At 41.9% G+C, this 27,873-nt stretch overlaps 1 protein-coding gene across 10 annotated transcripts in view; it reads right to left on the reverse strand.

Moving 5' to 3' along the window:
- LOC137369700 (anion exchange protein 2-like) overlaps positions 1-27,873 on the reverse strand; it is a 405,213-nt gene that overhangs the window by 54,854 nt on the left and 322,486 nt on the right. For all 10 annotated transcript variants that reach the window (XM_068031052.1, XM_068031042.1, XM_068031050.1 and 7 more), the window contains one exon: positions 24,400-24,606. In XM_068031052.1, coding sequence (XP_067887153.1) covers positions 24,400-24,606 — 207 coding nt within the window. The remainder of the gene's footprint in view (positions 1-24,399; positions 24,607-27,873) is intronic.

Here is a 27,873-nt window from a genome sequence, read left to right on the forward strand (position 1 = left end):
ATCACACAGAAAACACAATCACCCACACTCGGGTAAATATCACACAACAAACACACAATAACTCACACTCAGGTAAATATCACACAACAAACACACAATCACCCACACTCGGGTAAATATCACACAACAAACACACAATCACCCACACTCGGATAAATACCACACAACATACACACAATCACCCACACTCTGGTAAATATCACACAACAAACACACAATCACTCACACTCGGGTAAATATCACACAGAAAACACACAATCACTCACACTCGGGTGAATATCACACAGAAAACACAATCACTCACACTCGGGTAAATATCACACAACAAACACACAATAACTCACACTCGGATAAATATCACACAGAAAACACAATCACTCACACTCGGGTAAATATCACACAACAAACACACAATCACTCACACTCGGGTAAATATCACACAACAAACACACAATCACTCACACTCGGGTGAATATCACACAGAAAACACAATCACCCACACTCAGATAAATATCACACAACAAACACACAATCACTCACACTTGGGTAAATATCACACAGAAAACACACAATCACTCACACTCGGGTGAATATCACACAGAAAACACACAATCACTCACACTTGGGTAAATATCACACAACAAACACACAATCACTCACACTCGGATAAATACCACACAACAAACACACAATCACTCACACTCGGGTAAATATCACACAGAAAACACACAATCACTCACACTTGGGTAAATATCACACAACAAACACACAATCACTCACACTCGGATAAATACCACACAACAAACACACAATCACTCACACTCGGATAAATACCACACAACAAACACACAATCACCCACACTCTGGTAAATATCACACAACAAACACACAATCACTCACACTCTGGTAAATATCACACAACAAACACACAATCACTCACACTCGGATAAATATCACACAGAAAACACAATCACTCACACTCGGGTAAATATCACACAACAAACACACAATCACTCACACTCGGGTAAATATCACACAACAAACACACAATCACTCACACTCGGGTGAATATCACACAGAAAACACACTCACCCACACTCAGATAAATATCACACAACAAACACACAATCACTCACACTTGGGTAAATATCACACAGAAAACACACAATCACTCACACTCGGGTGAATATCACACAGAAAACACACAATCACTCACACTTGGGTAAATATCACACAACAAACACACAATCACTCACACTCGGATAAATACCACACAACAAACACACAATCACTCACACTCGGGTAAATATCAGACAGAAAACACACAATCACTCACACTTGGGTAAATATCACACAACAAACACACAATCACTCACACTCGGATAAATACCACACAACAAACACACAATCACTCACACTCGGATAAATACCACACAACAAACACACAATCACCCACACTCTGGTAAATATCACACAACAAACACACAATCACTCACACTCTGGTAAATATCACACAACAAACACACAATCACTCACACTCGGATAAATATCACACAACAAACACACAATCACTCACACTCGGGTAAATATCACACAACAAACACACAATCACTCACACTCGGGTGAATATCACACAACAAACACACAATCACCCACACTCGGGTAAATATCACACAGAAAACACACAATCACCCACACTCGGGTGAATATCACACAACAAACACACAATCACTCACACTCGGGTAAATATCACACAGAAAACACACAATCACTCACACTCGGGTGAATATCACACAACAAACACACAATCACTCACACTCGGGTGAATATCACACAGAAAACACACAATCACTCACACTCGGGTAAATATCACACAACAAACACACAATCACTCACACTCGGGTGAATATCACACAGAAAACACAATCACCCACACTCAGATAAATATCACACAACAAACACACAATCACTCACACTTGGGTAAATATCACACAGAAAACACACAATCACTCACACTCGGGTGAATATCACACAGAAAACACACAATCACTCACACTTGGGTAAATATCACACAACAAACACACAATCACTCACACTCGGATAAATACCACACAACAAACACACAATCACTCACACTCGGGTAAATATCACACAGAAAACACACAATCACTCACACTTGGGTAAATATCACACAACAAACACACAATCACTCACACTCGGATAAATACCACACAACAAACACACAATCACTCACACTCGGATAAATACCACACAACAAACACACAATCACCCACACTCTGGTAAATATCACACAACAAACACACAATCACTCACACTCTGGTAAATATCACACAACAAACACACAATCACTCACACTCGGATAAATATCACACAGAAAACACAATCACTCACACTCGGGTAAATATCACACAACAAACACACAATCACTCACACTCGGGTAAATATCACACAACAAACACACAATCACTCACACTCGGGTGAATATCACACAGAAAACACACTCACCCACACTCAGATAAATATCACACAACAAACACACAATCACTCACACTTGGGTAAATATCACACAGAAAACACACAATCACTCACACTCGGGTGAATATCACACAGAAAACACACAATCACTCACACTTGGGTAAATATCACACAACAAACACACCATCACTCACACTCGGATAAATACCACACAACAAACACACAATCACTCACACTCGGGTAAATATCACACAGAAAACACACAATCACTCACACTTGGGTAAATATCACACAACAAACACACAATCACTCACACTCGGATAAATACCACACAACAAACACACAATCACTCACACTCGGATAAATACCACACAACAAACACACAATCACCCACACTCTGGTAAATATCACACAACAAACACACAATCACTCACACTCTGGTAAATATCACACAACAAACACACAATCACTCACACTCGGATAAATATCACACAACAAACACACAATCACTCACACTCGGGTAAATATCACACAACAAACACACAATCACTCACACTCGGGTGAATATCACACAACAAACACACAATCACCCACACTCGGGTAAATATCACACAGAAAACACACAATCACCCACACTCGGGTGAATATCACACAACAAACACACAATCACTCACACTCGGGTAAATATCACACAGAAAACACACAATCACTCACACTCGGGTGAATATCACACAACAAACACACAATCACTCACACTCGGGTGAATATCACACAGAAAACACACAATCACTCACACTTGGATAAATATCACACAACAAACACACAATAACTCACACTCGGGTGAATATCACACAGAAAACACACAATCACTCACACTCGGATAAATATCACACAGAAAACACAATCACTCACACTCGGGTAAATATCACACAACAAACACACAATCACTCACACTCGGGTAAATATCACACAACAAACACACAATCACTCACACTCGGGTAAATATCACACAGAAAACACACAATCACTCACACTCGGGTGAATATCACACAGAAAACACAATCACTCACACTCGGATAAATATCACACAACAAACACACAATCACTCACACTTGGGTAAATATCACACAACAAACACACAATCACTCACACTCGGATAAATATCACACAACAAACACACAATCACTCACACTCGGGTAAATATCACACAACAAACACACAATCACTCACACTCGGATAAATGTCACACAACAAACACACAATCACTCACACTCGGGTAAATATCACACAACAAACACACAATCACTCACACTCGGGTAAATATCACACAGAAAACACACAATCACTCTCACTCGGGTAAATATCACACAACAAACACACAATCACTCACACTCGGATAAATATCACACAGAAAACACAATCACCCACACTTGGATAAATATCACACAACAAACACACAATAACTCACACTCGGATAAATATCACACAACAAACACACAATCACACACACTCGGATAAATATCACACAACAAACACACAATCACTCACACTCGGGTAAATATCACACAGAAAACACAATCACTCACACTCGGGTAAATATCACACAACAAACACAATCACCCACACCCGGGTAAATATCACACAGAAAACACACAATCACCCACACTCGGGTAAATATCACACAACAAACACACAATCACTCACACTCGGGTGAATATCACACAGAAAACACACAATCACTCACACTCGGGTAAATATCACACAGAAAACACACAATCACTCACACTCGGGTAAATATCACACAACAAACACACAATCACTCACACTCGGGTAAATATCACACAACAAACACTCAATCACTCACACTCGGGTAAATATCACACAGAAAACACAATCACTCACACTCGGGTAAATATCACACAGAAAACACACAATCACTCACACTCGGGTAAATATCACACAACAAACACACAATCACTCACACTCGGGTAAATATCACACAGAAAACACACAATCACTCATACTCGGGTAAATATCACACAACAAACACACAATAACTCACACTCGGGTAAATATCACACAACAAACACACAATCACCCACACTCGGGTAAATATCACACAACAAACACACAATCACCCACACTCGGGTAAATATCACACAACAAACACACAATCACCCACACTCGGGTAAATATCACACAGAAAACACACAATCACTCACACTCGGGTAAATATCACACAACAAACACACAATCACCCACACTCGGGTAAATATCACACAACAAACACACAATCACCCATATTCGGGTAAATATCACACAGAAAACACACAATCACTCACACTCGGGTAAATATCACACAACAAACACACAATCACTCACACTCGGGTAAATATCACACAGAAAACACAATCACTCACACTCGGGTAAATATCACACAACAAACACACAATCACTCACACTCGGGTAAATATCACACAGAAAACACACAATCACTCACACTCGGGTAAATATCACACAACAAACACACAATCACCCACACTCGGGTAAATATCACACAACAAACACACAAACACCCACACTCGGGTAAATCTCACACAGAAAACACACAATCACTCACACTCGGGTAAATATCACACAGAAAACACAATCACTCACACTCGGGTGAATATCACACAACAAACACACAATCACTCACACTCGGGTAAATATCACACAGAAAACACAATCACTCACACTCGGGTAAATATCACACAACAAACACACAATCACTCACACTCGGGTAAATATCACACAGAAAACACACAATCACTCACACTCGGGTAAATATCACACAACAAACACACAATCACCCACACTCGGGTAAATATCACACAACAAACACACAATCACCCACACTCGGGTAAATATCACACAGAAAACACACAATCACTCACACTCGGGTAAATATCACACAACAAACACACAATCACCCACACTCGGGTAAATATCTCACAGAAAACACACAATCGCTCACACTCGGGTAAATATCACACAACAAACACACAATCACTCACACTCGGATAAATATCACACAACAAACACACAATCATTCACACTCGGGTAAATATCACACAACAAACACACAATCACTCACACTCGGGTAAATATCACACAGAAAACACACAATCACTCACACTCGGGTAAATATCACACAACAAACACACAATCACTCACACTCGGATAAATATCACACAGAAAACACAATCACCCACACTTGGATAAATATCACACAACAAACACACAATAACTCACACTCGGATAAATATCACACAACAAACACACAATCACTCACACTCGGATAAATATCACACAACAAACACACAATCACTCACACTCGGGTAAATATCACACAGAAAACACAATCACTCACACTCGGGTAAATATCACACAACAAACACACAATCACTCACACTCGGGTAAATATCACACAACAAACACAATCACCCACACCCGGGTAAATATCACACAGAAAACACACAATCACCCACACTCGGGTAAATATCACACAACAAACACACAATCACTCACACTCGGGTGAATATCACACAGAAAACACACAATCACTCACACTCTGGTAAATATCACAAAGAAAACACACAATCACTCACACTCGGGTAAATATCACACAACAAACACACAATCACTCACACTCGGGTAAGTATCACACAACAAACACTCAATCACTCACACTCGGGTAAATATCACACAGAAAACACAATCACTCACACTCGGGTAAATATCACACAGAAAACACACAATCACTCACACTCGGGTAAATATCACACAACAAACACACAATCACTCACACTCGGGTAAATATCTCACAACAAACACACAATCACTCACACTCGGATAAATATCACACAGAAAACACAATCACTCACACTCGGGTAAATATCACACAACAAACACACAATCACTCACACTCGGGTAAATATCACACAACAAACACACAATCACTCACACTCGGGTGAATATCACACAGAAAACACAATCACCCACACTCAGATAAATATCACACAACAAACACACAATCACTCACACTTGGGTAAATATCACACAGAAAACACACAAACACTCACACTCGGGTGAATATCACACAGAAAACACACAATCACTCACACTTGGGTAAATATCACACAACAAACACACAATCACTCACACTCGGATAAATACCACACAACAAACACACAATCACTCACACTCGGGTAAATATCACACAGAAAACACACAATCACTCACACTTGGGTAAATATCACACAACAAACACACAATCACTCACACTCGGATAAATACCACACAACAAACACACAATCACTCACACTCGGATAAATACCACACAACAAACACACAATCACCCACACTCTGGTAAATATCACACAACAAACACACAATCACTCACACTCTGGTAAATATCACACAACAAACACACAATCACTCACACTCGGATAAATATCACACAACAAACACACAATCACTCACACTCGGGTAAATATCACACAACAAACACACAATCACTCACACTCGGGTGAATATCACACAACAAACACACAATCACCCACACTCGGGTAAATATCACACAGAAAACACACAATCACCCACACTCGGGTGAATATCACACAACAAACACACAATCACTCACACTCGGGTAAATATCACACAGAAAACACACAATCACTCACACTCGGGTGAATATCACACAACAAACACACAATCACTCACACTCGGGTGAATATCACACAGAAAACACACAATCACTCACACTTGGATAAATATCACACAACAAACACACAATAACTCACACTCGGGTGAATATCACACAGAAAACACACAATCACTCACACTCGGATAAATATCACACAGAAAACACAATCACTCACACTCGGGTAAATATCACACAACAAACACACAATCACTCACACTCGGGTAAATATCACACAACAAACACACAATCACTCACACTCGGGTAAATATCACACAGAAAACACACAATCACTCACACTCGGGTGAATATCACACAGAAAACACAATCACTCACACTCGGATAAATATCACACAACAAACACACAATCACTCACACTTGGGTAAATATCACACAACAAACACACAATCACTCACACTCGGATAAATATCACACAACAAACACACAATCACTCACACTCGGGTAAATATCACACAACAAACACACAATCACTCACACTCGGATAAATGTCACACAACAAACACACAATCACTCACACTCGGGTAAATATCACACAACAAACACACAATCACTCACACTCGGGTAAATATCACACAGAAAACACACAATCACTCTCACTCGGGTAAATATCACACAACAAACACACAATCACTCACACTCGGATAAATATCACACAGAAAACACAATCACCCACACTTGGATAAATATCACACAACAAACACACAATAACTCACACTCGGATAAATATCACACAACAAACACACAATCACACACACTCGGATAAATATCACACAACAAACACACAATCACTCACACTCGGGTAAATATCACACAGAAAACACAATCACTCACACTCGGGTAAATATCACACAACAAACACACAATCACTCACACTCGGGTAAATATCACACAACAAACACAATCACCCACACCCGGGTAAATATCACACAGAAAACACACAATCACCCACACTCGGGTAAATATCACACAACAAACACACAATCACTCACACTCGGGTGAATATCACACAGAAAACACACAATCACTCACACTCGGGTAAATATCACACAGAAAACACACAATCACTCACACTCGGGTAAATATCACACAACAAACACACAATCACTCACACTCGGGTAAATATCACACAACAAACACTCAATCACTCACACTCGGGTAAATATCACACAGAAAACACAATCACTCACACTCGGGTAAATATCACACAACAAACACTCAATCACTCACACTCGGGTAAATATCACACAGAAAACACAATCACTCACACTCGGGTAAATATCACACAGAAAACACACAATCACTCACACTCGGGTAAATATCACACAACAAACACACAATCACTCACACTCGGGTAAATATCACACAGAAAACACACAATCACTCATACTCGGGTAAATATCACACAACAAACACACAATAACTCACACTCGGGTAAATATCACACAACAAACACACAATCACCCACACTCGGGTAAATATCACACAACAAACACACAATCACCCACACTCGGGTAAATATCACACAACAAACACACAATCACCCACACTCGGGTAAATATCACACAGAAAACACACAATCACTCACACTCGGGTAAATATCACACAACAAACACACAATCACCCACACTCGGGTAAATATCACACAACAAACACACAATCACCCATATTCGGGTAAATATCACACAGAAAACACACAATCACTCACACTCGGGTAAATATCACACAACAAACACACAATCACTCACACTCGGGTAAATATCACACAGAAAACACAATCACTCACACTCGGGTAAATATCACACAACAAACACACAATCACTCACACTCGGGTAAATATCACACAGAAAACACACAATCACTCACACTCGGGTAAATATCACACAACAAACACACAATCACCCACACTCGGGTAAATATCACACAACAAACACACAAACACCCACACTCGGGTAAATCTCACACAGAAAACACACAATCACTCACACTCGGGTAAATATCACACAGAAAACACAATCACTCACACTCGGGTGAATATCACACAACAAACACACAATCACTCACACTCGGGTAAATATCACACAGAAAACACAATCACTCACACTCGGGTAAATATCACACAACAAACACACAATCACTCACACTCGGGTAAATATCACACAGAAAACACACAATCACTCACACTCGGGTAAATATCACACAACAAACACACAATCACCCACACTCGGGTAAATATCACACAACAAACACACAATCACCCACACTCGGGTAAATATCACACAGAAAACACACAATCACTCACACTCGGGTAAATATCACACAACAAACACACAATCACCCACACTCGGGTAAATATCTCACAGAAAACACACAATCGCTCACACTCGGGTAAATATCACACAACAAACACACAATCACTCACACTCGGATAAATATCACACAACAAACACACAATCATTCACACTCGGGTAAATATCACACAACAAACACACAATCACTCACACTCGGGTAAATATCACACAGAAAACACACAATCACTCACACTCGGGTAAATATCACACAACAAACACACAATCACTCACACTCGGATAAATATCACACAGAAAACACAATCACCCACACTTGGATAAATATCACACAACAAACACACAATAACTCACACTCGGATAAATATCACACAACAAACACACAATCACTCACACTCGGATAAATATCACACAACAAACACACAATCACTCACACTCGGGTAAATATCACACAGAAAACACAATCACTCACACTCGGGTAAATATCACACAACAAACACACAATCACTCACACTCGGGTAAATATCACACAACAAACACAATCACCCACACCCGGGTAAATATCACACAGAAAACACACAATCACCCACACTCGGGTAAATATCACACAACAAACACACAATCACTCACACTCGGGTGAATATCACACAGAAAACACACAATCACTCACACTCTGGTAAATATCACACAGAAAACACACAATCACTCACACTCGGGTAAATATCACACAACAAACACACAATCACTCACACTCGGGTAAGTATCACACAACAAACACTCAATCACTCACACTCGGGTAAATATCACACAGAAAACACAATCACTCACACTCGGGTAAATATCACACAGAAAACACACAATCACTCACACTCGGGTAAATATCACACAACAAACACACAATCACTCACACTCGGGTAAATATCTCACAACAAACACACAATCACTCACACTCGGATAAATATCACACAGAAAACACAATCACTCACACTCGGGTAAATATCACACAACAAACACACAATCACTCACACTCGGGTAAATATCACACAACAAACACACAATCACTCACACTCGGGTGAATATCACACAGAAAACACAATCACCCACACTCAGATAAATATCACACAACAAACACACAATCACTCACACTTGGGTAAATATCACACAGAAAACACACAAACACTCACACTCGGGTGAATATCACACAGAAAACACACAATCACTCACACTTGGGTAAATATCACACAACAAACACACAATCACTCACACTCGGATAAATACCACACAACAAACACACAATCACTCACACTCGGGTAAATATCACACAGAAAACACACAATCACTCACACTTGGGTAAATATCACACAACAAACACACAATCACTCACACTCGGATAAATACCACACAACAAACACACAATCACTCACACTCGGATAAATACCACACAACAAACACACAATCACCCACACTCTGGTAAATATCACACAACAAACACACAATCACTCACACTCTGGTAAATATCACACAACAAACACACAATCACTCACACTCGGATAAATATCACACAACAAACACACAATCACTCACACTCGGGTAAATATCACACAACAAACACACAATCACTCACACTCGGGTGAATATCACACAACAAACACACAATCACCCACACTCGGGTAAATATCACACAGAAAACACACAATCACCCACACTCGGGTGAATATCACACAACAAACACACAATCACTCACACTCGGGTAAATATCACACAGAAAACACACAATCACTCACACTCGGGTGAATATCACACAACAAACACACAATCACTCACACTCGGGTGAATATCACACAGAAAACACACAATCACTCACACTTGGATAAATATCACACAACAAACACACAATAACTCACACTCGGGTGAATATCACACAGAAAACACACAATCACTCACACTCGGATAAATATCACACAGAAAACACAATCACTCACACTCGGGTAAATATCACACAACAAACACACAATCACTCACACTCGGGTAAATATCACACAACAAACACACAATCACTCACACTCGGGTAAATATCACACAGAAAACACACAATCACTCACACTCGGGTGAATATCACACAGAAAACACAATCACTCACACTCGGATAAATATCACACAACAAACACACAATCACTCACACTTGGGTAAATATCACACAACAAACACACAATCACTCACACTCGGATAAATATCACACAACAAACACACAATCACTCACACTCGGGTAAATATCACACAACAAACACACAATCACTCACACTCGGATAAATGTCACACAACAAACACACAATCACTCACACTCGGGTAAATATCACACAACAAACACACAATCACTCACACTCGGGTAAATATCACACAGAAAACACACAATCACTCTCACTCGGGTAAATATCACACAACAAACACACAATCACTCACACTCGGATAAATATCACACAGAAAACACAATCACCCACACTTGGATAAATATCACACAACAAACACACAATAACTCACACTCGGATAAATATCACACAACAAACACACAATCACACACACTCGGATAAATATCACACAACAAACACACAATCACTCACACTCGGGTAAATATCACACAGAAAACACAATCACTCACACTCGGGTAAATATCACACAACAAACACACAATCACTCACACTCGGGTAAATATCACACAACAAACACAATCACCCACACCCGGGTAAATATCACACAGAAAACACACAATCACCCACACTCGGGTAAATATCACACAACAAACACACAATCACTCACACTCGGGTGAATATCACACAGAAAACACACAATCACTCACACTCGGGTAAATATCACACAGAAAACACACAATCACTCACACTCGGGTAAATATCACACAACAAACACACAATCACTCACACTCGGGTAAATATCACACAACAAACACTCAATCACTCACACTCGGGTAAATATCACACAGAAAACACAATCACTCACACTCGGGTAAATATCACACAACAAACACTCAATCACTCACACTCGGGTAAATATCACACAGAAAACACAATCACTCACACTCGGGTAAATATCACACAGAAAACACACAATCACTCACACTCGGGTAAATATCACACAACAAACACACAATCACTCACACTCGGGTAAATATCACACAGAAAACACACAATCACTCATACTCGGGTAAATATCACACAACAAACACACAATAACTCACACTCGGGTAAATATCACACAACAAACACACAATCACCCACACTCGGGTAAATATCACACAACAAACACACAATCACCCACACTCGGGTAAATATCACACAGAAAACACACAATCACTCACACTCGGGTAAATATCACACAACAAACACACAATCACCCACACTCGGGTAAATATCACACAACAAACACACAATCACCCATATTCGGGTAAATATCACACAGAAAACACACAATCACTCACACTCGGGTAAATATCACACAACAAACACACAATCACTCACACTCGGGTAAATATCACACAGAAAACACAATCACTCACACTCGGGTAAATATCACACAACAAACACACAATCACTCACACTCGGGTAAATATCACACAGAAAACACACAATCACTCACACTCGGGTAAATATCACACAACAAACACACAATCACCCACACTCGGGTAAATATCACACAACAAACACACAAACACCCACACTCGGGTAAATCTCACACAGAAAACACACAATCACTCACACTCGGGTAAATATCACACAGAAAACACAATCACTCACACTCGGGTGAATATCACACAACAAACACACAATCACTCACACTCGGGTAAATATCACACAGAAAACACAATCACTCACACTCGGGTAAATATCACACAACAAACACACAATCACTCACACTCAGGTAAATATCACACAGAAAACACACAATCACTCACACTCGGGTAAATATCACACAACAAACACACAATCACCCACACTCGGGTAAATATCACACAACAAACACACAATCACCCACACTCGGGTAAATATCACACAGAAAACACACAATCACTCACACTCGGGTAAATATCACACAACAAACACACAATCACCCACACTCGGGTAAATATCTCACAGAAAACACACAATCGCTCACACTCGGGTAAATATCACACAACAAACACACAATCACTCACACTCGGATAAATATCACACAACAAACACACAATCATTCACACTCGGGTAAATATCACACAACAAACACACAATCACTCACACTCGGGTAAATATCACACAGAAAACACACAATCACTCACACTCGGGTAAATATCACACAACAAACACACAATCACTCACACTCGGATAAATATCACACAGAAAACACAATCACCCACACTTGGATAAATATCACACAACAAACACACAATAACTCACACTCGGATAAATATCACACAACAAACACACAATCACTCACACTCGGATAAATATCACACAACAAACACACAATCACTCACACTCGGGTAAATATCACACAGAAAACACAATCACTCACACTCGGGTAAATATCACACAACAAACACACAATCACTCACACTCGGGTAAATATCACACAACAAACACAATCACCCACACCCGGGTAAATATCACACAGAAAACACACAATCACCCACACTCGGGTAAATATCACACAACAAACACACAATCACTCACACTCGGGTGAATATCACACAGAAAACACACAATCACTCACACTCGGGTAAATATCACACAGAAAACACACAATCACTCACACTCGGGTAAATATCACACAACAAACACACAATCACTCACACTCGGGTAAGTATCACACAACAAACACTCAATCACTCACACTCGGGTAAATATCACACAGAAAACACAATCACTCACACTCGGGTAAATATCACACAGAAAACACACAATCACTCACACTCGGGTAAATATCACACAACAAACACACAATCACTCACACTCGGGTAAATATCTCACAACAAACACACAATCACCCACACCCGGGTAAATATCACACAGAAAACACACAATCACTCACACTCGGGTAAATATCACACAACAAACACACAATAACTCACACTCGGGTAAATATCACACAACAAACACACAATCACCCACACTCGGGTAAATATCACACAACAAACACACAATCACTCACACTCGGGTAAATATCACACAACAAACACACAATCACCCACACTCGGGTAAATATCACACAGAAAACACACAATCACTCACACTCGGGTAAATATCACACAACAAACACACAATCACCCACACTCGGGTAAATATCACACAACAAACACACAATCACCCACATTCGGGTAAATATCACACAGAAAACACACAATCACTCACACTCGGGTAAATATCACACAACAAACACACAATCACTCACACTCGGGTAAATATCACACAGAAAACACAATCACTCACACTCGGGTAAATATCACACAACAAACACACAATCACTCACACTCGGGTAAATATCACACAGAAAACACACAATCACTCACACTCGGGTAAATATCACACAACAAACACACAATCACCCACACTCGGGTAAATATCACACAACAAACACACAAACACCCACACTCGGGTAAATCTCACACAGAAAACACACAATCACTCACACTTGGGTAAATATCACACAGAAAACACAATCACTCACACTCGGGTAAATATCACACAACAAACACACAATCACTCACACTCGGGTAAATATCACACAGAAAACACAATCACTCACACTCGGGTAAATATCACACAACAAACACACAATCACTCACACTCGGGTAAATATCACACAGAAAACACACAATCACTCACACTCGGGTAAATATCACACAACAAACACACAATCACCCACACTCGGGTAAATATCACACAACAAACACACAAACACCCACACTCGGGTAAATCTCACACAGAAAACACACAATCACTCACACTCGGGTAAATATCACACAGAAAACACAATCACTCACACTCGGGTAAATATCACACAACAAACACACAATCACTCACACTCGGGTAAATATCACACAGAAAACACACAATCACTCACACTCGGGTAAATATCACACAACAAACACACAATCACCCACACTCGGGTAAATATCACACAACAAACACACAATCACCCACACTCGGGTAAATATCACACAGAAAACACACAATCACTCACACTCGGGTAAATATCACACAACAAACACACAATCACCCACACTCGGGTAAATATCTCACAGAAAACACACAATCGCTCACACTCGGGTAAATATCACACAACAAACACACAATCACTCACACTCGGATAAATATCACACAACAAACACACAATCATTCACACTCGGGTAAATATCACACAACAAACACACAATCACTCACACTCGGGTAAATATCACACAGAAAACACACAATCACTCACACTCGGGTAAATATCACACAACAAACACACAATCACTCACACTCGGATAAATATCACACAGAAAACACAATCACCCACACTTGGATAAATATCACACAACAAACACACAATAACTCACACTCGGATAAATATCACACAACAAACACACAATCACTCACACTCGGATAAATATCACACAACAAAAACACAATCACTCACACTCGGGTAAATATCACACAGAAAACACAATCACTCACACTCGGGTAAATATCACACAACAAACACACAATCACTCACACTCGGGTAAATATCACACAACAAACACAATCACCCACACCCGGGTAAATATCACACAGAAAACACACAATCACCCACACTCGGGTAAATATCACACAACAAACACACAATCACTCACACTCGGGTGAATATCACACAGAAAACACACAATCACTCACACTCGGGTAAATATCACACAGAAAACACACAATCACTCACACTCGGGTAAATATCACACAACAAACACACAATCACTCACACTCGGGTAAATATCACACAACAAACACTCAATCACTCACACTCGGGTAAATATCACACAGAAAACACAATCACTCACACTCGGGTAAATATCACACAGAAAACACACAATCACTCACACTCGGGTAAATATCACACAACAAACACACAATCACTCACACTCGGGTAAATATCTCACAACAAACACACAATCACCCACACCCGGGTAAATATCACACAGAAAACACACAATCACTCACACTCGGGTAAATATCACACAACAAACACACAATAACTCACACTCGGGTAAATATCACACAACAAACACACAATCACCCACACTCGGGTAAATATCACACAACAAACACACAATCACTCACACTCGGGTAAATATCACACAACAAACACACAATCACCCACACTCGGGTAAATAACACACAGAAAACACACAATCACTCACACTCGGGTAAATATCACACAACAAACACACAATCACCCACACTCGGGTAAATATCACACAACAAACACACAATCACCCACATTCGGGTAAATATCACACAGAAAACACACAATCACTCACACTCGGGTAAATATCACACAACAAACACACAATCACTCACACTCGGGTAAATATCACACAGAAAACACAATCACTCACACTCGGGTAAATATCACACAACAAACACACAATCACTCACACTCGGGTAAATATCACACAGAAAACACACAATCACTCACACTCGGGTAAATATCACACAACAAACACACAATCACCCACACTCGGGTAAATATCACACAACAAACACACAAACACCCACACTCGGGTAAATCTCACACAGAAAACACACAATCACTCACACTCGGGTAAATATCACACAGAAAACACAATCACTCACACTCGGGTAAATATCACACAACAAACACACAATCACTCACACTCGGGTAAATATCACACAGAAAACACAATCACTCACACTCGGGTAAATATCACACAACAAACACACAATCACTCACACTCGGGTAAATATCACACAGAAAACACACAATCACTCACACTCGGGTAAATATCACACAACAAACACACAATCACCCACACTCGGGTAAATATCACATAACAAACACACAATCACCCACACTCGGGTAAATATCACACAGAAAACACACAATCACTCACACTCGGGTAAATATCACAGAACAAACACACAATCACCCACACTCGGGTAAATATCTCACAGAAAACACACAATCACTCACACTCGGGTAAATATCACACAGAAAACACACAATCACCCACACTCGGATAAATATCACACAACAAACACACAATCACCCACACTCGGGTAAATATCACACAACAAACACACAATCACTCACACTCGGGTAAATATCACACAACAAACACACAACCACTCACACTCGGGTAAATATCACACAACAAACACACAATCACTCACACTCGGGTAAATATCACACAACAAACACCCACACTCTTGTAAATGTTACACAGCAAACCCCCACGAACACATCAATGCTACTTTATGAAAAGTCCAAGAGTACTGATGAGCTGCCCTTCATTAATGCTAAGTTTAAATTGGGCTCACGGTGCTATCTTGCCTCAGTTTCATTACCCAAGGTGACTCCTCTTCATGTGCCAGCTCAGACACTATGTATTGTAAGGATATTCAACAGTGGAGTCATCACACTCAATCCTCACCCTGTACTCATCCAATTACCGCAGGGACACCAGAAAGTAGAACTCTCCAGAACATTAAGTGGGACAAACCCTGAACAAATTCACGACTGATGCAACACATGCTTTAGGGATTTTTGTGTTTGCTGCATTCTCTAACGATAAAGGTATGGTTGCTGTTCACCATCTGTGCAACCCTCTCTCCACAAAACAGTAAACTGGCAGCTGGTCTATTGGGAGCTCCTTTATTCTTTACTATTTGTTCTTGAGAGCCAGATGTCACTAGCAAGGCAATGTTTAGTGCCCAACCCTGGTTGCTCAGAGGCCCTTGATAGTCAACCATATAGCACACCGCTGGAATTAGGTTTATCCCTCAACCAATATCATTAAGACACCAGATTATCTAGGCATTATCACATTGCAGTTTGTAAGATCTACTGCATTGAATACACTACAATAGTGACTACACGTGAAAAGTAGTTAATTATCTATAAAGTGCTTTGGGACGTCCTGAGCTTGTGAATGGCGCTATAGAAATGAAACTTTTGCTCTCTTCCAGTGCCTCTGTTACCAAAACATGGTTTTTATTTTGTTTACATTTAGCGATTAATTAAAATTACTATTTAAGTTAAGAGGCAAGTTAAGTTTCTTACAGTTTTCAACAGGGGTATACAAGCTCTCAGAGTAGCTGTTAGTTAATTAGGTATCTAGCTTAAACTGGTTTCTGAAATCTAGCAAAGCTGACACCATTGTTTTCAGAGAGTATAAATTCAGGGACTGTCAGTGCTGCTTGTCTGCACCGAGTGCTGCTGGAGAGGACAGAGTGTGAAGAAGGGACATCGATAAGGAGGGGAACTATAATTTCAGATAAGGAAATTCAATTTAATGAACACAATATAGATGGCAGGACAGGTGATGTGTCATGGCTGCAGTATGTGGGAGTTCCTGGATGCCACGACAATCCATGGCAACCATGTCTGCAGTAATTGTCTTGAGGAGCTTCGGCTCAGAGTCATTGAGCTGGAGGCCGGGCTGCAGACACTGTGATATATCAGGGAGGGGGAAAGTTCCCTGGACACTTTGTTCCAGAAGGCAGGCATACCCCTCAGGATAGGGTTGTCTGTTTTGGTCAGTGGTCAGGGACAGGAAGGTGTGACTGTGAGTCAGGCAGGTAAGGAAATCGAGAAGGTAGGAGTGGAGGAGCCTCAGCTCTTGCAATTGAGCAACAAGTTTGAGGTTCTTGCAGCTTGTATGGACAAGAATGAGGGCTGTAGTGTGGATGAGCAGACTGACCATGGTACCATGGTACAGGAAGCCGTTCAAGTGGGGGGTGCGGGGAGCAAAAAGGAAAGTAGTGGTAATAGGGAACAGTATAGTGAGGGGAGATTGACACTGTTCTCTGCAGCAAAGAGCGAGAGTCCAGAAGCTTGTGTTGCCTGCCCGGTGCCAGGGTTCAGGACATCTGCTCAGGGCTAGAACCATAGAAAGATTACGGCACTGAAGGAGGCCATTCAGCCCATCATATCTGCACCTGCTGAAAAAACTAGCTGCCCAATCTAATCCCACCTTCCAGCACCTGGTCCATAGCCTTGCCAGTTACAGCACTTCAGGTGCATGTCCAGGTACCTTTTGTAAGAATTTAGGGTTTCTATCTCCACCACCATTCCTGGCAGTGAATTCCAGACACCCACCACCCTCTGGGTGAAAAAGTTCATCCTCATGTCCCCTCTAATCCTTCCACCAATCACCTTAAATCTGTGCCCCCTGGTAATTGACCTCCCGCTAGGGGAAACAGGTCCTTCCTGTCTACTCTATCTAGGCCTCTCATAATTTTGTACACCTCAATTAAGTCACCCCTCAACCTCCTCTGTTCCAAGGAAAATAACACTAGCCTATCCAATCTTTCCTCATAGCTGCAAATTTCCAGCCCTGGCAACATTCTTGTAAATCTGTACTCTCTCCAGAGCAATTATGTCCTTCCTGTAATGTGGTGACCAGAACTGTACACAATACTCCAGCTGTGGCCTAACCAGTGTTTTATACAGTTCCAGCATCACATCCCTGCTTTTGAATTCTATACCTCGGCCAATAAAGGAAAGTATTCCATATGCCTTCTTCACCACTCTATCTACCTGTCCTGCCACCTTTAGGGACGTGTGAACATGGTCTCTCACTTCTTCTATCCCTCCCAATATCCTCCGGTTTATTGTGTATTCCCTCGCTTTGTTTGCTCTCCCCAAATGCATTACCTCACACTTCTCCGGATTGAGTTCCATTATCACTTTTCCGCCCACTCATCCAAACCACTGATATCCTTCTGGAGTCGACAGCTATCCTCTTCACTATTAACCATGTGGCCAATTTTTGTGTTATTTGCAAATTTCCCAATCATGCCTCCCACATTTAAATCCAAATCATTAATATATACAACAAATGGCTGGAGGGGAACTTACAGTGGGAGGGGGAGGATCCAGTCGTTGTGGTCTGTGTAGGTACCAACGACATGGGCAGGAAAAGGAAAGATGTTCTGCATAGTCAGTAGCTAGGCATCAAATTAAGAAGCAGAACCTCAAAGGTAATAATCTCTAGATTATTTATTACCTGAGCCACCTGAAAACTGGAGTAAGGCAAATGAAATTAGAGAAATGAATGCATGGCTCAAAGACTGGTGTGGTAGAAGTGGGTTCCAGTTGCCGGGGCACTGGCACAAATACTGGAGAAAATGGGGGTTGTACCGTTGGGACGGTGTTCCTGCGAGCCGCATAACAAGGGAAGTAGAGAGGGTTTTAATCTAAACAGTAGGGCAAGGGATCAAATTTGGGAAGATGTGGTAAATCAAAGAGTAGAGACAAGGCAAAAGAGAAAGATATTAATATGGGAAAAGATAAACCGACCGTGACAGGAAGAGACGCTGAGTACAACTCGAAGAGTAAATCAGCAGACAAGGCTAGAGGTTACAAAAATAATAAAAGGACAAAACTAAAGGCTCTGTATCTGAATGCACATAGCATTCAAAACAAAACAGATGAACTGAGAGCGCAAATAGAAATAAATAAGTATGATCTGATAGCCATTACAGAGACATGGCTGTAGGATAACATAGATTGGGACCTGAATATTGAAGGGCACATGACATTTAGGAAGGACAGGAAGCTAGAAAAAGGTGGAGGGGTGGCTCTGTTAATTAATGATGGTATTAACACAATAGAGAGGGATGATTTAAGTTCAGGAAACCAGGAAGTAGAAACGGTTTGGGTCGAGATGTGAAATGATAAAGGCAAGAAGTCACTTGGGAGTGGTGTATAGGCACTCTAACAGTAACACGGTAGGATGGAGTAGAAAGGAAGAAATAATGGGGGCCTGTCAGAAAGGTACAGCGATAATCATGGCGGATTTTAATCTAAATATAGACAGGAAAAATCAGATGGACAAAGGTGGCCCAGATGAGGAGTTCATAGAAAGTTTTTAGAGTGACCCGGGTTCGATTCTGGGTACTGCCTGTGCGGAGTTTGCAAGTTCTCCCTGTGACCGCATGGGTTTTCGCCGGGTGCTCCGGTTTCCTCCCACAGCCAAAGACTAGCAGGTTGATGGGTAAATTGGCCATTATAAATTGCCCCTAGTGTAGGTAGGTGGTAGGGGAATTGGGGGAAGGTGGGGATGTGGTAGGAATATGGGATTAATGTAGGATTAGTATAAATGGGTGGTTGATGGTCGGCACAGACTCGGTGGGCTGAAGGGCCTGTTTCAGTGCTGTATCTTAAAATAAATAAAAAAATAGATAGCTTCTTAGAATGGCAGATTCTGGAGCCAACCAGAGAGCACACCATACTAGACCTGGTGATGTGCAACGAGATAGGATTAATTAATGACCTCATAGTTAAGGCGTCCCTAGGTAGCAACGATCATAATATGATTGAAATTTACATTCAGTTTGAGGGAGAGAAGAGTGGGTCTAAGACTAGTATTTTAAACTTAAATAAGGGTAATTATGAGGGCATGAAAGCAGAGCTAGTTAAAGTGAACTGGCAAATTAGGTTGAAGGATAGGTCAATAGAGATGCAGGGGCAGACATTTAAGGGGACATTTCAGAATACGCAGAATAGATACAACGAGAAAGAAAAATTCCAAGGAGACTATTGTTAACTAAAAAAGTTGAAGGTGGTATCAAACTTAAAGATAAAACATTTACTTGCGCAAGGATAGGTGGCAGGTCAGAGGATTGGACCGAATATAAAAAGCAGCATCGAATGACTAAAAGATTGATAAGGAGGGAATAATTAGAGTACGAGAGAATGCCAACTAGAAATATAAAAATAAATAGTAAGACTTTCTATAGATATTTTAAAAAGAGTTAACAAAGTGAGCGTTGGTCTAATCAAAAGTGAGTCTGGGGAATGAAGAATGGAAAATAAGGAGATGGCAGATGGATTGAACAGGTCGTTTGCATCGGTTTTCACTATAGAGGATATAATTAACACCCCAGAAATAGCTTTAAATCAGGAAATGGAAGGGAGGGAGGAACTCAAGAAAATTACAATCACCAGGGGAATGGTACTGAACAAATTCTTCGAGCTCTGGGCTGATAAGTCCACGGGTCATGATGGACTTCATCCTAGGGTCTTAAAAGAAGTGGCTCAAGAGGTTGATGCGGTGGTTTTGATTTTCCAGAATTCTCGAGATTCGGGAAGGTTCCATTAGATTGGAAAATAGCCAATGTAACTCCTTTATTCAAACAGGGAGACAGAAAGCAGGAAACTACAGGCCAGTTAGCTTAATATCTGTCTTAGGGAAAATGTTAAAAGCTATTATTAAAGTTGTTATAGCAGGACATTTCGAAAAATTCAAGGTAATCGGGCAGAATCAACATGGTTTTGTGAAAGGGTAATCAATGTTTAACCAATTTATTGGAGTTCTTTGAAGAAGTAACAGGTGCTGTGGATAAAGGGGAACCGGTAGATGTACTGTACTTAGATTTCCAGAAGGCATTTGATAAGGTGCCACATCCAAGGAAGGGTATTGCGGAAAATAAAAGCTCATGGTGTAGGGGGTAACATATTGGGATGGATAGAAGATTGGCTAGCGTACAGGAAACAGAGAGTAGGCATAAATGGGTCATTTTCTGGTTGGCAAGATGTAATGAGTGGTGTGCCACAGGGATCTGTGCTGGTGCCTCAACTTTTTATAATTTATATAAATGACTTGGATGAAGGGTCTGAAGGTACGGTTGCTATATTTGCTGATGACACAAAGATAGGTAGGAAAGTAACTTGTGAAGAGGACATAAGGGAGCTACAAAGGGATATAGATAGGTTAAGTGAGTGGGCAAAGATCTGGCAAATGGAGTATAATGTGGGAAAGTGTGAAATTGTCCATTTTGGCAGGAAGAATAAAAAAGAAGCATATTATCTAAATGGTGAGAGATTGCAGAGTTCTGAGATGCAGAGGGATCTGGGTGTCCTAGTGCATGAATCGCAAAATGTTAGTATGTAGGTACAGCACGTAATTAGGAAAGCTAATAGAATGTTATTGTTTATTGCGAGGGAAATTGAATACAAAATAGGGAGGTTATGCTGCATTTATACAGGGCATTGGTGAGACCACATCTGGAGTACTGTATACAGTATTGGTCTCCTTATTTAAGGAAGGATGTAAATGCATTGGAAGCAATTCAGAGAAGGTTTACTAGACTAATACCAGGAATGGGAAGGTTGTCTTATGAGGGAACATTGGACGGGCTACGCTTATATCTGCTGGAGTTTAGAAGAGTAATAGGCGACCTGTTTGAAACATATCAGAGCCTGAGGGGTCTTGACAGGGTGGATGTGGAAAGGATGTTTCCCCTTGTGGGAGAATCTAGAATTAGGAGTTACTATTTAAAAATAAGGGGTCGCCCATTTAAGACAGAGATGAGGAGACATTTTTTTCTCAGAGGGTCATGAGTCTTTGGAATTCTCTTCCTCAAAAGGCTGTGGAAGCAGAGTCTTTGAATATTTTTAAGGCAGAGGTAGATAGATTCGTGATAAACAAGGGGGTGGAAAGGTTATCTGGGGTAGGTGGAAATGTGGAGTCAAGGTTACAATCAGATCTTGTTGAATGGCGGAGCAGGTTCAAGGGGCCGAGTCGCCAACTCCTGCTCCTAATTCGTTTGTTAGAATGTACGGGTGGCCAGAGGTGAAGTCTCTTACCAAGTAATCCGCCAAAGGTGATGGCTGGGGAGAGAGCAGCAAAGTAAATGAAGATGATGGCAGCCATACACTGTGGGTTCATGGCATCCTTAAAGTCACTCAGGTATTTTGGGTACCTCCGACGTGCATCCCGGATAACACCCCCAAATGGCTTCCCCGTCCGTCTCAGTGGGTCCTCCTCCTCGAGCTTCTTTGGCTTCAGGAGAGCTGTAAGGGAATAGAGGCAAAGTCACTGAAAAACACAGTTTGGATAATTTCGCTTAAAGCAGAACGTGATGGTAACAACATAAGAAAAAGCAGGAATAGACCTGGCTAACCATCTGGCTCAACTCGACTTTCCCATCATTCCCCATATCCCTCAGAGACCAAACATTTGTCTATCCCAGCCTTAAATACATGCAATAATGGAGCAAACACAACCTTCTGGGGTACAGGACTCCAAAGATTCACAAAGTGATGAAATTTCACTTCATTTCAGTCTTCAGACAAGCGGCAGTATAAAGGAGCAGGTCAAGGGGTACACAGTGAGACCAGCGACAGTATAAAGGAGCAGGTCAAGGGGTACACAAGGAGACCTTTCCTTTTCCTTTTGGGCCTCCTTATCTCGAGAGACAATGGATACGCGCCTGGAGGTGGTCAGTGGTTTGTGAAGCAGCGCCTGGAGTGGCTATAAAGGCCAATTCTGGAGTGACAGGCTCTTCCACAGGTGCTGCAGAGAAATTTGTTTGTTGGGGCTGTTGCACAGTTGGCTCTCCCCTTGCGCCTCTGTCTTTTTTCCTGCCAACTACTAAGTCTCTTCGACTCGCCACAAGGAGACCAGCGACAGTATAAAGGAGCAGGTCAAGGGGGAACACAGTGAGACCAGCGGCAGTATAAAGGAGTGGGACAAGGGGGAGCACAGTGAGACCAGCGGCAGTATAAAGGAGTGGGTAAAGGGGGAACACAGTGAGACTAGCGGCAGTATAAAGGAGTGGGTAAAGGGGAGCACAGTGAGACCAGCGGCAGTATAAAGGAGTGGGTAAAGGGGGAACACAGTGAGACTAGCGGCAGTATAAAGGAGTGGGTAAAGGGGGAACACAGTGAGACCACCGGCAGTATAAAGGAGTGGGACAAGGGGGAGCACAGTGAGACCAGCGGCAGTATAAAGGAGTGGGACAAGGGGGAGCACAGTGAGACCAGCGGCAGTATAAAGGAGTGGGACAAGGGGGAACACAGTGAGACCAGCGGCAGTATAAAGGAGTGGGACAAGGGGGAGCACAGTGAGACTAGCGGCAGTATAAAGGAGTGGGACAAGGGGGAGCACAGTGAGACTAGCGGCAGTATAAAGGAGTGGGACAAGGGGGAACACAGTGAGACTAGCGGCAGTATAAAGGAGTGGGTAAAGGGGGAACACAGTGAGACTAGCGGCAGTATAAAGGAGTGGGACAAGGGGGAGCACAGTGAGACCAGCGGCAGTATAAAGGAGTGGGACAAGGGGGAACACAGTGAGACTAGCGGCAGTATAAAGGAGTGGGTAAAGGGGGAACACAGTGAGACTAGCGGCAGTATAAAGGAGTGGGACAAGGGGGAGCACAGTGAGACCACCGGCAGTATAAAGGAGTGGGCAAAGGGGGAGCACAGTGAGACCAGCGGCAGTATAAAGGAGTGGGTAAAGGGGGAGCACAGTGAGACCAGCGGCAGTATAAAGGAGTGGGTAAAGGGGGAGCACAGTGAGACTAGCGGCAGTATAAAGGAGTGGGTAAAGGGGGAACACAGTGAGACTAGCGGCAGTATAAAGGAGTGGGACAAGAGGGAGCACAGTGAGACTAGCGGCAGTATAAAGGAGTGGGACAAGAGGGAGCACAGTGAGACTAGCGGAAGTATTAAGGAGTGGGTATAGGGGGAGCACAGTGAGACTAGCGGCAGTATAAAGGAGTGGGTATAGGGGGAGCACAGTGAGACTAGCGGCAGTATAAAGGAGTGGGACAAGAGGGAGCACAGTGAGACTAGCGGCAGTATAAAGGAGTGGAGCTGAGAAGGAGGTGCCAACCCACTGCGTTCTAAAGTAAATCACAGAGGAATGTCACAGGGAAGGTGGTAAGTGATTGGTGACTTTCTCTTCTCTCTAAACTAGGGCATTGGTTCAAATTAGGAGCTGGGAAATTAAAGATATTTATTGGGGTCATGTAACAATAGAGTTCTAACAGCCGTATAAGCACAGAGCAGGACTAGAGGTATTAATTAAAATTGATTGTTTAGAAAGGCAATAGAGGGTTCTTTTTTTGATCATGGATGGGCAGCTGAAACCTGTTGCTTGCAATCTCTGCACCATCTCGAACTTCAGGACACTTCTTGTGCCCTGGGCGACCGCATATGTCGGTAGTGTCTCCAACAACTTCAGCTTGCGCTCAGGATTTCTGAGCTTGAGGGGCAGCTGGAGTCACTGTGGAGCATTGGGGAGCAGGAGAGTTTCCTGAATCGTACATTCCAGGAGGTGGTCAGCCCACAGGTAGGAATTTAGAATAGTTGGTGGATGGCCATCTGGAAGAGTAGGAAGAGGCAGGAAATGCAGGAGTCTTCAGGGTGTGTGCCGCTCTCAAACAGGTACTCAGCACTGGATACTGCTGAGAGTGACAATACCTTGAAGGAGTGCAGTCCAGACCATGGCACCAATGGGCATGGGACTGTACAGGAGGGAGCATCAAAATGCAGAAATGCAGTTGTTATAGGTGAGTCCATAGTCAGGGGGACAGACAGGCATTTCTGTAACTGTTATTATGAGTCCCGCATGGCAAGCTGTCTCCCTGGTGCCAGGGTAAAGGACATCACGGAGAGGGTGCAGGATATTCTGCAGGGAGAGGGAGTCAGCCAGAAGGTGTAGTACACGTTGCTACCAACGATATAGAGGGAGCAGATACTGAGGTCCTAACAGTCAGATTTACAGCAGCTAGGGAGGTTGTTAAAAGAGGATCAATGCGTGGTTTGAAGCACGGTGCAGGAGGAAGGGATTCAGATTCTTGGGGCATTGGGACCAATTCTGGGGCAGGAGACACATATTCAAAAGAGACGGGTTGTACCTCAGCAGGACTGGGACTAATGTCCTCGTGGGGAGGCTCACTAGTGTGGTTGGAAAGGGTTTAAACTAAATTGGCAGGGAGAATGGCACAAACATATAGAAGTAGAAAACAGGAATAAGGTGCATGATGTGGAAATGTTAAGACAGTACTCGACAGAACAAAGAACAAAGAAAATTACAGCACAGGAACAGGCCCTTCGGACCTCCAAGCCTGCACCGATCCAGATCCTCTATCTAAACATGTCGCCTATTTTCTAAGGGTCTGTATCTCTTTGCTTCCTGCCCATTCATGTATCTGTCTAGATACATCTTAAAAGACGCTATCGTGCCCGCATCTACCACCTCCGCTGGCAACGCGTTCCAGGCACCCACCACCCTCTGTGTAAAGAACTTTCCACGCATATCCCCCCTAAACTTTT

This window comes from Heterodontus francisci, chromosome 5, assembly GCF_036365525.1.
Source record: "Heterodontus francisci isolate sHetFra1 chromosome 5, sHetFra1.hap1, whole genome shotgun sequence".
Taxonomy (NCBI): Eukaryota; Metazoa; Chordata; class Chondrichthyes; order Heterodontiformes; family Heterodontidae; genus Heterodontus; species Heterodontus francisci.